Source organism: Manis javanica, chromosome 3 (assembly GCF_040802235.1).
Source record: "Manis javanica isolate MJ-LG chromosome 3, MJ_LKY, whole genome shotgun sequence".
Classification (NCBI taxonomy): domain Eukaryota; kingdom Metazoa; phylum Chordata; class Mammalia; order Pholidota; family Manidae; genus Manis; species Manis javanica.
Genome location: NC_133158.1, coordinates 213,234,631 through 213,250,704, shown reverse-complemented (window position 1 = coordinate 213,250,704; position 16,074 = coordinate 213,234,631). Strand labels below are relative to the sequence as shown.

Here is a 16,074-nt window from a genome sequence, read left to right as displayed (position 1 = left end):
GATGGTACCAATGATTCACTCAATCTTGAGATCTCTTAGTGACAGATATGAGGGCTCCTCTGGTACATGCCTCCACTCCCGGTCTCACCCCCCAGCAGATGCCCCCTCTTACTAGAATAGTGCTGCACCAAAGCCTGGAGAGTGGGGAAGGTGGTGCGGGGGGAGATGTAATAGCCTCCTTCATCCAGGGAGCGGATCTTATAGTGTTTGACCACCTCTCCCTGGGTGGTCACATCCTTCACAGACAGGGAAAAGGCACCTAGAAGGTTAATGAAGACACATGCGTGAGAAGGCAGGCATTTGGAAGGAAAATCAGAATTGGGGTTTGGCTTTCATTTCATTGCCCTGGAAAAAAAGTTCCCCAAATTCTGTTCTCCATCTTGGCCACTTTATTTCAACTTCATCCCTCCTGGAAGCCTCCCCTGTGAGCTCCATCTGACCCCCTCCTTGATGTTCCACCCCAAATCTCCCAAAATTCTGCCAGGGAATCACAGAACTCTGGAGCAGGCAGGACGTTCTCTTAGCAATCACGCTGTTTTTCCCACTTGGGCACCTGGTCACTCAGAGACCTGTTGCCATGGAATACTGAGAAACACAGAGCTGTTGGAGGGACTAGGAGATGAACTGGTTGATTGATTCATTGATTCATTGATTCATTCTGGCTGAAAGGGCTGGCTCTATGCCCACTTGCAACAGCAAATCACAGCCTCAAACACTCATGTCTGTGGAGGAGAACAAATTAGCTGTTTCCCAGCAGTACTGTTCAAAGGCAGACACACATCTATGCATTTCGTCATCTGTGTTGATGCTTGCCTGCAGACAAGGGGAAGCAGATGCCAAGGGTTAACAGCAATTTGGGAGGCAAGAGTTTCTAGTTGAGAAAATCCTTTCCATAAAGGTGGTGTTTTAATAAAATGCCTTTGCCCAGCTCTTTGGGTACCGTGCCCCCACTCATATTTGGAAGATGAGGAAGTGGAGGCCCAGAGGGGACGTCGCTTGCGGCAGGCCACTGGGCTAGTCAGCGGCGCGGCCCCGGGGCTCCTGGGGGAGCGCCCACCGCGAGCAGTACCACCCTCCCCCACCAGGTGTCAGGCTCTGACACCTCCTCTTCTGGGTGCGGACTTGGGTTTTGCCAATGTGCTGTTTGTCTTCAGGCACCTTTCCTGTCAGACTGTCACCCCAGCTCAAGCCTTTTCTCCCCGGCCCATCGCCCTGAGCCACTGTGTCCCTCTCTGTGCCTGGCTTGCATGCTTGGCAGCAGTCCCAGCCCAAATCATGCCTGTGACCCCAACCCCAGCCACATGGTGCAAATTGCCTCCTGGGAGGTGTACCTGTGCCTCCATATCTAAGGAACCAGGGACTGGCTCGTCCATCATTATACCCCTGTAATGAGGAAGGGGCTATTCTCCCCCTCTCCTCAGTGGCTCCCTGCGTCTGGTGCTTCAAGCTGAACCAGGAGACCCTGCACCCCTGCGCACAGCACCACTGCAGAAGCTCAGGATTTAGGGTCACTCCCTTATCCACGTTTGTCCAGGGCCTGTCCCTGATACGCTTTTACAATTTGGCATTCTTCTTAAAGGGGGAACTCCAAATCCTATCAGCTTCAGGGTGAGGGCTCCCAGGGATTGAGATTTCTTAGCATGGGAAGGATCACCTGCCTTTGGACTTGGAAACTAGTCAATCTTCACATAGACACCAATAAACTGAGGCTTAAGAGGCTAGGGATGGCCTGGAGGCCCAGGGGGCTAGAGCTCATTCCCTAGCTTCTGAGAACAACGATCCTTTCCTGTCTTCCGTCTGCTGTCTGTGGCTCCCCTATGTAGACAGTGGGGACTGACCTTGGCATTCTGAGGAGCATGTGTGCACACATGTATATGTGTGTATACCCCGTGCGAGGGCTCATGATGCTTGGACAGCCCACAGCTCCAGCTCCATCTGGCCAGTTCCTGGCTTGGACTAGCTTGTGGGGTGGGGGCAAGGACGGGGGAGATAACCCTACCTAAGAGCACCTTCCCTCCTCCACACTGAGCACTGGGGTCTCCTTCCCCCCAGAGGCACCTTATCAACAGGCAGCAGTTAAAACACCATTTCCAAGGTGAAGTGACGTGACGTTTGGGGTTCGCTTCAAAATAACAGGGGTGGGTGGGGATACACATGAAACGAGATTGGGTGAGTCGATCCCTGCTGAAGCTGGGTGTTGAGTACACAGCATTCTGTTATACCATTCTTTCTACTTCTCTATGTGTTTGAGATACTCTACAACCACCACCGCAAAACACTCATGACATCTCCAGTGAGTCCCATACTGTCTCTTGGACGTAGGCGCTCTGCCATTAAGAGGGAATAGTGGCAATATCCTAACACGCATGTATATACACTGTAACGCATCCATTGGTGCATCTCGGGAAATTCTGCAGGTGTACCCCGACTTACCAAAGCACGCTTCCCCTCCCCGACCTGGTGCCGACCCTTTGAAGGGCGGTGAGGCCGTGGGGTCTCCCTTGAGCCTCACAGTGCGTTACAAGCAGCTCCCTTTGTCCGATTTTGCTGCTCTGGCGCTTCTACTCTGTAGCTCTCAAGTCAAGCATGGAGCTTAGGGACCAGCCAGGCTGGGTGTCCAGTCCCTCGGCCCCAACCCCAGGGAACCAGACTCATGGTCCAGGTGCCCTCTTGCACCTTCCTCCTGACATCGCCGCCACCACCTTCTCTTCAGTTAAAAAATGGCCATGAATATGCAGTGTACGGATATAAGGCCAGTCTGGGGTGCAACTGCCTCCCCTACCCTGCCAGTGTTTCCTGCCTGGGCAGTGGCAGACCTGCTCACACACCCAGCTTCCCAGCAGGGGCTGAGGGCCAGGCGGCTGCAAGCAGTACGTCTCTGGCTGGCATGCCCCCCACCCCGCTCGGGGAGCAGAGGCGGGGCCTGGGCGGCGCTCCCGGGCTGCTGGCGCAGGGCGGCGCACGCGCACCTTTGGTGGTTTCGCTCTCTCTGATGAGGAAGGAGCCCACGTTGTTGATCGGGGCCAGCAGCTGCCTCTCGGCGTCTTTCCGGTTAATCGATCTAAAGAACCACCTGGAAAAGGGCAAAAGCAGACAAACTTCAGAGCGTGGCCGTGCTCCTCAGAATGTCCTTATCCAGACCTCCCTTCCCCCCAAGAAACAAAACACGTGGTCCCGTTCCCAAGTCAACCCTGCGCTTATGCCCACACGTCTTGATACATGAATTGCCCCTTGGGCCCTGTGGTCCATTCTCTTCCACTTCCCAACAGCAGACGGGCTAAGTGCTGTCTTGAAATGAAACAACGTAATTTAGGTGCCCTTTGTTAATTTCACTCTAGGAAATTTTGCACCCAACCACCTTCCCTCAAAACACACCATCCTCGGGTCTGTGCCTCTGGGTCAAACTGCCACGACTTCGGGCGCACAGATTCCGCCGTGTTCCCCTAGAGCATGTCTGGTCCGTGGGAGGTGCCCCAGGTCCCACATGCTGCTCCAGGCACAAGGTGGCCGCAGGGGTGGGGTGGGGTGGGCGGTGGGCAGGTTGTTGGACAAAGAATCCCTCCAAGGGTGATGGGCCTCGGATGGGGGACACCCGCTGAGCCCGCCACCCAGCTCCAGCGGTCTGAGCTCTTTCAGAGGAGGGGCCTGTCTGCTCTATCGCCTCCCCAGTCCCTGGACACAGCTGGAGCCCAGCGGGCTGAGCGGGAGGGCAGGGCTGTCTGCTCAGTCATCCTGTGTGAGTGAATGACAGCAGCCCTGGCTGGCGCAGGCAGGCCTTTCCGGTACCCTGTGCCAGCGGGCTCTGAGGACGCTTGGCTGCTGCTCTCCCGTAAGCCAGTTCTGATCAGAGCCACTGGCCACCAGCTCCCCCAACCCCAGGTCTGAGCGCCTGAGTCCTGCCCGCAGGAGGCATTGGGGAGTGGGGGCTGATCACAGCACCTCGCTACTAGCTGGCAAGGCCAGGGCACAGTGGGGATGCATCTAGGCAGATAAGCCAGGGAGGGGGCGGGTCTCACTTTACAGACGGGAAGAGTGAGGTGGGCACAGAGGACCTGAGCCCTCAGCACCCAGGGTGATGTAAGCCTCGTCTGGGATGGTGGCTAAACCTGCCCAGCAGTCTCAATGCCCTGCCCTCTCCTGCTCCCTCCAAGATCACACAAGCTTATTCAGCCGCTTTCCAGCTCCACCCTGCACAGCAGCCCACGGCGGAGAAGCGTGAGTGCACCTCTGTTCTGAGAGGCCTTCCGTTTGCCCACCTACTTTTGCACTTCCAAGGTCTCTACTCGGGCCACAAAGTTGCTGGGCACGTAGCCTTCCCTTCCCGTGATGAGAGACTTGGCCAGCCACCAGTCGCCAGCTCTAAGGGAAGAGAAAACAGAAGTGCGGGTGGCTCACAGAGGCCTCTCTCTGAGGCAGCGCACAGCCCTCCACGGTGGGGGTCCCGTTCCTGGGAGGCAGAGGATTCATGGGCAGAGACGGTCTGGCAGATGACAGAGAATCGCTCGGGTTGCTCAGTGAAGCAGGGGCTCTCTGGGTCATTTCAAACTGCTGGTCACCTGATGGACCCACGGTGCTCCTGGGCCAGAGCCAGGGAAGGAAGGGGGCTGCCCAGCGTCCAGGAGAAGCGTTTCTCCTCACAGCTTGACCAACCCAGTAGGGCTACTGTGTTCTGGCGAGTAGCTTTCCTCTTGATTTATGGGACATGTTAGAATTTAGTGAGTGAGTTGGGGACTGATCGGGGAAGACAAAAGCAGGAGGACTTCTGGGGGACCAGGTGCCACAAGTAGGGTTGGAAGGTCAGGGCCTACATGCTCTGGGCTCAAGTCTGTGATAAGATTCCTCAAAAAACTGAAAATAAAGAAGACATTGAAGACCTCAAGAACAGAAGCAGCCTTAGCAAGGGAAATAAAAGCAAAATGACAAGTGGGACGACAGCAAACTAGAAGCCTTCTGCACAGAAAAGGACACCATCCACAAAACAAAAAGGCATCCTACAGTATGGGAGAATATAGTCCTAAATGATTCATCTGATAAGGGGTTAACATCCAAAATATATAAAGAACTCATACAGCTCCACACCAAGTAAATAAATAAATAACCCAATTAAGAAATAGGCAGAGGGTTTGAACATTTTTCCAAAGACATACAGACGGCCAACAGGCATGTGGAAAGATGCTCCCCATCACTCATCATCAGAGAAATGCAAATCAAAACCACAATGAGCTATCACCTCACACCAGTCAGAATGGCCACCATGCAAAAGATAAGAAACAACAAGCGTTGACGAAGATATGGAGAAAAGGGAGCCCTTCCACCCTGCTGGTGGAAATGTAAATTGGTGCAGCCACTATGGAAAGCAGGATGGAGGTTCCTCAAAAAACTAAAAATAAACACCATACAACCCGGTTATTCTACTTCCAGAAATTTACCCAAAGAAAACAAAATCTCTGATTTGAAAAATATATACCCCCTTATTTTTATTGCCACATTATTTACAATAGCCAAGATATGGAAGCAACCAAGTGTCCACCAATAGATGAATGGACAAAGAAGAGGTGGTACAGATACACAATGGAGTATTATTCAGCCATGTTATTATTATTATCCAACAACATGGATGGATCTAGATGGTATTATGGTAAGTGAAATAATCCAGGTGGAGAAAGACAAGTACCATATGATTTTACTTATATATGGAATCTAAAAACAAAACAAAGCAAAATGAACAAAATATCAGTGGACTCATAGATGCTGAGAAGTGACTGGTGGTTACCATGGGGGAGGGGCTGGGGTGAGTGAATGAAATAAGTGAAGGGGAGAAAGAGGCACAAAATCTCAATCATAATATAAATTAGTCATGGGGATGACAGTACAGCATAGAGAAGATAGTCAGTGGTTCTGGAACATCTTCCTACGCTGACAGATAGTAACTACACTAGTGGGGGTGAGGATTTAATAAAGTGTATAACTGTTGAATCACTATGTTGTTGACTTGAAACCAGTGTAATATTGTATATCAACTATACTTGCATTAAAAATATATATTAAAAAAGAAGAAGAAGGTCCTCAGGGCTCCACAGGACAAGCCAGATGTTTGAGAGAGAGCAGGTTGCAGGAGATACTAAGAAGGAACATGGGAAGCAAATAAAGCTGCTTTCACACGCTGAACTCCCGGTGGGATCTTGTCTGGCAAGGGGACCAGCTGTGATGAGTAGCCAGGCAAGTGCTCCGGGCATCAGGAGGGCTGCATGGAGGAGTCAGCATTAGAAGGGTTTTGAAGGCAGAGTAGGATTTTGACCTTGGAAACTGAGAGGGAACCTCATCACCAGGTGGAAGGAAGGCAGTGCGTGGGGTATAAGAAGCTGTGGGGTGACTGGGCTGGGGGGCAGGGCCACGGAGATGGGTTCTGGAGGCAGGCGAGCAGGGCGGGTTTGGGGGCGGTCCTGCCAGTACTGGAGCACAGGGCCTGGACGAATTCCGGAGACTTACCCCTTCAGGATCTGCAGCTTCTCTCCCTTCAGCAGCTGCAGGTCCCGGTCGTTAGCCGCGTTGTAGTCGTACAAGGCCACCACGAAGTGCTCCCCTAGAGTGAACAAGGGACATGGCCACGCCTGGATCACCACAGTGGTGGCAGGGGTCAGTATGAATCTGTGCCACGAGCCATCTCCTGGCTCCTGAGAGGGTCAGGAAAAGGCAGGGGCAGAGAGGAAGCGGGGTGAGCCTGTCTGGTCCCTGACGCAGACAGGAAAGTCCCACCGGGCAGAGTGACCCCCTGACCCTGCTGCAGGGAGCAAGGGCGGGCTGCCCACAGAGCCATTCTGGACGCCACACAGAGGCCCCGGGGCTCTGGCGTAGAGGAGCTCACAGCCTGTGGATCTAGGGAGATCAGCTGCGTGGGTCTCATGGCTGCAGACCCAAGTTTGGGGCCTGTGTCGGTCGATCCCTTATCCCCTCGGAGGCACATGAGTGTCCCCTGCCTTCCCCTTCCCCCTGGTCTTGGAATACTGTGGCGGTAACACAACCTGTCACCATGTCAATGGCCCTATCTTGGTGCTCCGGCTGGCAGCACACCCCTGACCTGCTCGTGGTCCCTGCAGCGGGGGTGGGGAGAGGCCTTCCCAGCTCCGTGTGTCCTTTCAAATGACCACTGCTAGGGATGCAGGCTTTTCTGCACAGCTCTGGGGACCCAGACCCACCTGGAAAAGGTCACCTAGAGATCGCGGGGCTTCCTCAGCAGAGGGCTCAGTTCTGAAGCAGCCACCACCCTGCGAGCCCCTGGGGGTCCAAGCCCCTGGCCCAGGAAGGCTGAGGGCGTTTGTTACGACCTTGGCAGCCCTGCCCATGGGAGTGGAAGTGGAGACGGGGGCTCGGGGGCTCGGGAGGGTGGCCTGGGTGGGCCAAGGTCGGCGGGACTTGCGGCCGGAGGCTGGGAAGGCAGGACACCAGACGGTGCTCCCGCCTGTGGCGCCCAGGAGGCTGTGATTTGGAGCCTGGACGTGATGATGGACGTGATGATGACTATTTACTCTTTCCTTTTTGTGCTCATTTATAGTTTGTAAAGTCCTTTAAAGAATCCCACCCAGGCTCAGGTACCCTAAAGGACCAGGTGTTGGGTTCCTGGAGAGGCCCCGGGGGCGGGAGGAGCCCGGACAGAGTACGGCCCGGCGCTCCCCCGCCCCTGGACCGCACCGCGCCGTCCAGGGAGGTGGCCCAGACTGCAGAGCGGGGCCTGGAGCGGCGGCCTGCGCGGCCTGAGCCGCCGCAGCAGCGGTTCTTACCGTGGTCCGGGCGCGTGTCGGGAGGCGCCGGGGCCAAGTGGTTAAACAGGACCTGGAGAGGGGAACACAGGCACGGAGCATCAGCGCAGCGACCCGGGGGGCTGTCAGCTCCCTGGCCCCAGGGCTATCCCGCGAGGCGCCGGAGCACCCGCCGTCCTCGCCCTGACCGCACACGGTTAGAGGAGGGGATGTGGTGGTGGTGGTGGCGGTGGGGGGGTCGGCTTTGTGAGAGGGAGCTGCGGGGTAGGGGGGAGCGCCCATCACCTGGGCTGAAATCCCGGCTCTGCCATTAAATGCTGAAGTTGCAGAAGGGTGTTTGCTTTTCAAAGGAAAAGCATTTAAAATGTGTATTTCCTAAAACTCAACAAATATGTTCTTAAATATATACCCTGTGCAGAAACGTTTGCATATGTGTACCAGGAAACTCGGACAAGAATATTCCTGGCAAAAAAAAAAAATAATGCATAGCAATTGGAACGCATGGACCTCACCCTTATGCCAAAGACAGAAGGAGAGACAGACGGGGGCACAGCTTTGCAATGAAATCCTGCACTGCTGTGGGGGTTAACGAGCTGTGGCCACAGGCAGCCACGTGGATGGAGCTCACAGCCAGGAGATCTGAAACGCGGGTCTCAGAAATCAAAGATGAAGAATGATAAACATATTCAGCCTAGAGGGGCTGGGGGAAGGGGCGGCTGGGGGACAACAGAGAGCTTCAAAGAAACTGGTCCCTTTCTGATTCTGAAGATGGGGAGGGAGGGAGGGGCTTTGCTAAGCGTTCATTTTATTATCTTTTCAACTTGACAGATGTGTAATAAATATTCCTTTTTTGTATTCCATGTTCACCGAACACCATTTTGAAGTAATATTTTGCAAAATGCTCTGTGTAGTATGGTTCCGTTGAAAATATAAATGAATAATATAGATATCACAGAAAGAGGCTTTGAGGCAAAAGCTCTGAAGTGCCAACTCTGGGTGTCCTTGGGTAGTGGGATAATTGTTGTCATATAATTTATATAATATATAGCTTGTCTATATAAGGTGTAATTTTTTCAATAATTATTTTTCCCATAATTTTAATTATAATTTTTATATGTAATTTCCCACATAGTTTATACTTTTTTCTTATAGTTCTCTTCCATAATTAATATATATTATGTGACTTTTGTAAAAGTTTAAAACACCCCAGGCTCTACTACTGATAAGCATGTAACTTAGGAGAAATTACTCAGTCCTCAGTCTAGGTCTGAGTTCACTCGTTTGATCATTCATTCATTCAACAAACATTTCACTGTTAGGTGCCAGGCGCTCCATTACATCGGGATTCAGATAAATAAGATGCCTGGTTTATCTAAGAAATGGACTAGCAGTTCCACCCACATCAGGTCACTGTTGGAATAAAATACCCATTCGGATGCACCTGGGTAGGTCAAGGGAGCAGGAGAGGGAGGCCCAGGCATGGCTCCTCCTGCTGCAAGTCAAAAGCGGGTAGGTGGCCGGGCAGCATGGGGCATGAAATGTCAGCTAAAAATGCATCTTTGGGAATAGCAACCTAGCCCTCAAAGTGTGCTACCTGCTTTGTAAACAACTGAGAACTGCGTGACAGCCTCCCTGAGGGTGTGAGGGTCTGCGGGGAGGTGAGGGTGGGCACCCTCCACGCTTAGGAGTCCTCATCCCAGGGCAGAGGCTCTTTGGAAATTTGGCAGTAATGCCATGAAGGTGGCAATGATCTTCAGAAGCTTATGGGTAGGGGTGGGGGCAGCAGATGTTGCCAAATGCCCCAGACCCTTCCCCTGAAACCCTGTCTTCAAGCTGACCTTTTTAATTTATTTTTCTCTTCAATGGTGCTCTTATGAAATAATACTAGCTAAGAATTACTGGGGCTGACCACACCCAGTCGTGCTAAAGGCAATATGTTTTTGCATTTCATACTTGTATATGTATCGTGTGTTGTTACATCCCCATCAGAAAGGCACTTTTCCTGTACCCATTTTACAGGTGCAGAAATAGAGGCATGGAGAGACAACCTGCTTCAAAGCACACAGGTAATAGATTTAAACTGGCATTCTGGCTGCTAAACACTGCCACCTCAATGTGAGTATTTTGGGGGCCCTGAATTTATGAGCGGGCTCTGGTGCTGGCTGGAGATGAGCAGCAGTCTCGGGGACCTGCAGGTGCTCTGGGCTCCCCTCCTGCCCTCCCTCACGTCTGGGAACAGCGAGAACTCACCAGGGGCGGCAGCGGTGGGGGGTCTTTGCCCTGGGAGCCGCCCTTCGCCGGGCTCCAGCAGCCGGTACCTTTCTCCTTCACCTGCTTTTTGCTGCCCACCACTCCCATCCTGTCAGAGAGCACAGAGCAGATGGCCGACGTGAGGAGGCTTCAGCACCTCTGTACAAAGAGCTCCCCCCAAACCCTTCAGGGTGGCCAATTAGATGGGGTGGAAGTGGGGGTGCAGTGAAGGCCAAAGTCAGAACATGGAGTCAGAGGGGGACTGCACCCATCTTCTCTCCCGGAGAGGAGACACGACTGGATTTAGGACACAGCGATCATCTGGCCTGAGGAAACTGCCAGAAACTGCTGGGGTGGAGCCCAGTTCTTTGGGGACAGGGGCCTTGGCACCTAGAGCCTGACCAACGTGCCTGGTGGTCCAGGTTTCCGTCTGCACGTTGCCACAGGCCACATCACTCGGGAAAATCACACTTCCTCTCTTGCCTCGTGTTAGAACATGTCTGAGATTCTTTCCAGCTCGTTTTGAGGTGAGAGGCTACAGATCTGGGGCACACTGACAGCTCAGGCACCTCAGGTTGACTGCAGCTTCTCCGTAATAGGGGGGAATCGTCTTCAGAGGTGCGAGAAATATGGTCAAGTTGTCTTGGGTAAAGAATCACAGCAGACAGATGAGATGCAGGACCCCCAGCCAACATCACCACCACACCACGGCCACCCTCATTCTGAGGGCTGCTCTTGACCAGCAATCCCACAACTCCCTTTTCATGTCATTCTTTCAACTCACTTAAATAAGTGTGGGTGGGTATTTTTACTATCCCAGGACAGAGGTGTGAGTGCTGAATAGCTGATTCAGTCAGCCAGTGCAGAGCAGCTCTGCAGCCCTGGCTGCCCGGGCCCGTCCCTGCCCTGCAGAGGGAAAGAGCCGAGAGCCCCGCTCCTGTCTGACGGACTCGGTGGTTGGGGAGGGCTTGCCTCGGGTGTCCACACTGCGTTCATCCATTCTAAGGTGCACCTTTTTTCACATCTCAATGTCTCTGAAATGGGGTGTGTTTTAAAACTGATGCTGATTCCTACCATAATTAGTTGCGTCTTTTTTTCTCTCTTAGTGATAAACACAATAAACGCTAGCCTTCCGAGCAACACACATTCAGCGAAAAACAGTAATGCTTTGCTTCCAGAAGAGTTGGAAGCAATGCCTTGTATTATTTCTCCTCAACCTCACCCTGAAAAAAGAAAAGACTATAATAATTTTGAATATAGGACAAAGAGACACAGTAACAAATAATCCACAGGTTTTTTTTGAGTACACCTGGCATACAGAACGTGCAGTATTTTACATTTATAAGGAACAATAGATTTTGTATGTAAGCAATTTCTTTATGTCAGTTCAAACCAGCCTTAACACCATATGAAATATGGTGCCCAAGTCCCAAGCTAAAGGCCAACATTTTGATTTTCAGAAATTTCTGGGTAGCAGAATTTTGGATACGGGGTTATGAGTTTTTAGTAGGAATGGCTGCTGAATTTTACCAGCTGCCTATTTAGTATCTACTACTGTCGTCATTTTTCTTCTTTAATTTGTTGATATTATGAATTAGGTTGATACATTTTCTGCTATCGAAAAATCTTGTATTCTGGAATAAAAGCTATTCTATTAGTGCATTAGTCTTCTTAGTACATGGATGGATCCTATTTATTTGTTAGCATTGTATTTCAAATGGGAATCCATATTCCCAAGTGGGGTTTGTCTGCGAAGAGTTAAAATTAAGATGATGCTGGATGCACAGATGCTGCGACAGTTCTGCCTGTTTGCCTACGGGCTCGAGTAGTTTTAATAACATTGGGAACTACTGTTCTTTAAGGGCTTGATAGAACTCAGCCACAAAGTCCCTTTTAAACAGATCTTTAAATTTCCAGTTTTTTCTATAGGATCTGTTCCATTTTTCCTCCTCTTCGTGCCATTTTGATGACTTTCTATGATTTATAGGAGATCTTTGATTTCTTCAGTATTTCCCAATTTGTTGCCATGAAGTTCTATGAAGTATTACCTTGCAATTTTTAAATCTCTTCTCTTTCTTATGAGATATTTCTTGTTTTTAATATAAATTAGATGTACTTTCAATAATAGTTATAATTTTAGTTGGGTAAAATCATCTAAAGATTTCTATGACTGAATGAAGTTTTAACTTAGCTTTAAAATTATGGAAAAAAAGACTAATCAAAACAGCATGAAGTTGGAATATGAATAGACATAGGACCACTGGCCCAGAACAATAAGCATGCAAACAGATTCCAGTACCTATGAGGGCTGAATGTACAAAAAAGGTGGCATTTTAATTCAGCAGAACATTTTAATGATGGTTTATTTTAATAACTGCTGTTGGGAGAATGGCTATCTACCTAGAGGATAATACGATCAGACCCCCACCTCACACCATATTAAAAAATAATTCCAAGCATACTGAAGAAAAATATGAAAACATTTTTTTAATTAAATTGAAAGAAAATTTAGGAGACTATATGTAGTATACAGAGTTTGGAGATAACAAAAGAGATAGAATAGCAGAAGCTAAGAGCACAAAAAGACACATATATATTCATAACAAAAACACAAATTCATAAATGTTCAAGGTGCTACACGGTCAAGAAACCATCATAAAGTCAGTAGACAAGCAATAGTTTGGGGAAAAGATTTGTGAAGCATATGGCAGAGAAATTTATTTATCATATATACAGAGCTCATGAAAATTGACAAGATGAATGGGTCTAGCATATAATCAAAGCAATAGAAAAATGAGTAAAAATTATAAATAGGCAGTTCATCCAACACAAATCCAAATAGCTAAATGAACATGTGAAACAATGTTAAAATTACTTACCCATTGGAAAATTTGCTAATTAAGATAACAATTAGATATCATGTTACATCAATAAGATTGGGAAAAAATGAAAGGAATGATGATTTCAATTGATGGGAAAGCAAGGAAAAATTGCGTTTATATACATTTCTGGTGCAAAAGTATTTATTCCAGGTGCTCTTGTCCGTCCCTCCTCCCTCCCTTCCCTGGAGGAGGCTCAGGGAGGGCTGTGGTCTTTATTTTATTTATGTTGAATCCACATTGCCAAAACAGTGCCTGGCACGGAGTAAGTGCTTGATAAATGTTTACTAAGTAAATAAAATAAGAACTATTACTGATGTTTTAGAGAGCAGTCTTCAAGTTCTGTTAAGATTTAAAATCACACATGCCTTTTGATTCACAGTCCCAATTCCGGGGATCATTAAGCAGGAGCCTATGAGCTATAAAAATGTTTATTGCTGAAATAGTCATAGCAGCAAAAAAATGGAAGGAAACAAAACTTCGTTACTGCTCACTAATTGGGGAATTGTCGAAAATCTGCACTCTAAAAGTCTCTAAAATACAATGCAACTGTTAAGAATGTGCTAGCTCTTTACCAATGAGGCTGAGAGGAATTTCCACAACATGCCATTACGGGAGAGAAGCAAGAAGCAAAGACAGCCATGAGGTTATCTTGTATTTGGAAATAGCAAAGAATGAGAAAAGAAACCCCCAAAAGTATGGGCATCTATTTTTATATTACATGGAGGGAGGTTTGGAGTATGAACACCAGATTGCTGACTCTGGTTTTTAGTGGAGGAGATGTAGAAACAGAAAGGGAGGTGAACGGCCCAAAAAGAAAAGAACTTGAAAAAATATGTGTGTGGGTGTGAATGCAAAGCTGTGCCCCAAAAAGATATTTCCTAAAATGTCAATATTGTTTATCTCAGGTGATAGGATTTCATGTGACTTCCTCTTTCTTATAAGTCTATGTATTCCTTGAATTCTCTAATAGGAAGCCTATGTTATTGGTATAAGCAGAAAGATAAAGTGGGATGTGAATGACTTGCCCACAAGCAGACGGGGTGTAAGGCCTGGGGCGGGGGCCAGGCCCAAATCTTGAGTGGCTGCTGAGCGGTCGGCCCAGGCTGCCTGAGCCTCAGGCCTCCCCTGACCTCTTTCAGCTCCGGCTCGGTGAGGGGTCAGTTTTGAGAACTTTCCTGACTTGAACAGCTGTGTCTCGCCTGTCTGACTGACCTATCCTGTCAGCCATATTGCCACCAATCTTAAACTTCCTAGGCAAACGTTTATGTCCACTTCCCAACAACATAAATGAACATTTCAATAACCTGACAGAGTAAAATTCCTGACATTAAATCACCCACTACTTACACTTCTTGGTTCTTCGACTCCTTAGTAGTGTGTGTACAGATGATTTTCCATGGTTTTTATAAACACATAGGTTCTCTACAGGTCCCTCCACCCCAGAGGTGCTGACTGGAGACTAGAGTCACTCGGAAGGCCATGTGACAACTGGAGCTGTGTCTGGTGCTCAGGCCACCACCCTGCTGTGGTGTTTTAACAGTTTCAGGCTGGGTGGGGCAGGAAACAGGGAAGTCCATGCAAATGCAAAGTGTAACACGCGAGGTCCCTGGCGGCTCTGCCACACTCAGTAAACTCTGGTCCCCTTCCCAGCAGCGAAGGATGGATGGGAGAAGGGTGTGAGGTTGTGTGAGTTTGTGTGTGTGTGTGTGAGTGCACACGTGTGTCCCGTATGTGTGCATGACAGCAGGGATATGCACACACCTGTGTGCATATGTGTGCGTGTGTGTGAGAGAGCAAGCACATGTGACCGTGTGTGTGTGTGTGCGCGCGCGCGCGGGAAGGACAGGGCAGGGCCTCTGAACGCTCATTCAGAGCCCAGCAGCCTCCCTGCGCCAACTTGTCCAGAGCAGGAAGTCACAGTGTGACCCAGGGGAGGTGCTCAGAGCTTGAAACACCCCAGCCTGACGGGATGTGGTGGAGGCGGCAACTAAAAATAGAGGACTTAGAAACCCTTTATTTACAGTCGCCTAGCACTTATGGTTGGAAAGCACTTGACATATGTGATTTATTTGATACTCATGATAGCATCGATAGGTTGGTTACGATTACTCTCATTTCACCGCCGGATAGAGCGAGTGGCGAGGTGGCTTGCTAAGGTCACACTACAGGCTGCAGAGCCAGCATCTGAGGGTGTCCTCCGTCCCAGCACTGCCCAGACTTTGCTGCCCAAAGAGGTGCCCGGGTGGCCCTGCTTGGGGCTCCGGCCACCTTGGCCCACAGTCAGGTTCAGACACCCTGCCCTCTCCTCTGTGGAGGCTGCCACCTGCCTCCAAAGTTCCCCCATCCCGAGGTCTAGCCCCCTGGGGAGCTGCTGGAGCCAGAGGGATGGGGGCTGCGCGAAACCCCTGGAATTTCAGGCGCAGGCATGGGCAGCCTTCTCCTTCCTCCCTGGGCCAGCGGGGCGAGAGAGTGGCTCAGGAGCTGCGCTGGAAAGCAAGCTCCTTGTTGACGTGTGAATCCGAGCACGTCATTCACCCCTCTGAGCGTCAGTCTCCCTACCTGTAAAATGCGGAGCCATGAGATTGTTCCTCCCGGCAATACAAAGCCTTCCTGAAACGGGGCCCTCAAAGGTGAATCCTGAACAAGTCAAACGATTGGTTTCCGTGTTTTGGGGAGCAGGGGCAGTTCTGTTTCTGCAGCATTAAACCGTGTGACGAATTCTCAATCGTATCTTGCTCATTTGGCAAATCTTCACCCATCTATTTTCAGCCTTTCACAGATGTCTGTCATTTATGCAGTTACTCATGATTATGGGTGCAATTCCAATGACTGTCTGACTATTTGTATAAAATTAGGGATGAATGCACCAAAATATTAAAACAATCGTGCAAACTCTACCACCCACACGACAAGACTTGTACTGCCAAGACTGAGCTGCTGGCGGGCAGGTGGCAGACGCCCCACAGCAGCTGGGAAGGCTCATTCCCCCACCCAAGTGCTCATGTTCAAACCCAACTATGGAAAATGTTTTGTGACTGACACACAATGAGCAAATATGTAGGATTTATAGAGGCCGAGGACCAACAGTCTGTATGCAAGGTCCAAGCATGAAGGGGAGAAAGGAAGAGGGTAGGGAGTACCAGGTCAGTGTGGGGTTAGGGTGGCCAGTGGGACTTGGGCGACAC

General features: G+C 49.9%; 1 protein-coding gene across 4 annotated transcripts in view; it reads right to left on the bottom strand.

Annotated features, from left to right (window-relative positions):
* Positions 1-16,074, bottom strand: part of BLK (BLK proto-oncogene, Src family tyrosine kinase) — a 62,633-nt gene that overhangs the window by 8,665 nt on the left and 37,894 nt on the right. For 3 of the 4 annotated variants that reach the window (XM_036998989.2, XM_036998990.2, XM_073232787.1), the window contains exons 2-7: positions 10,008-10,116; positions 7,779-7,830; positions 6,490-6,583; positions 4,261-4,359; positions 2,970-3,073; positions 113-259 (exon numbers count right to left, since the gene is read on the bottom strand). In XM_036998989.2, coding sequence (XP_036854884.1) covers positions 113-259; positions 2,970-3,073; positions 4,261-4,359; positions 6,490-6,583; positions 7,779-7,830; positions 10,008-10,115 — 604 coding nt within the window. In that variant the 5' untranslated portion in view covers position 10,116. Of the gene's footprint in view, positions 1-112; positions 260-2,969; positions 3,074-4,260; positions 4,360-6,489; positions 6,584-7,778; positions 7,831-10,007; positions 10,117-14,236; positions 14,388-16,074 lie in introns of those variants that run through there. The other variant, XM_017668867.3, reaches the window with a different exon arrangement.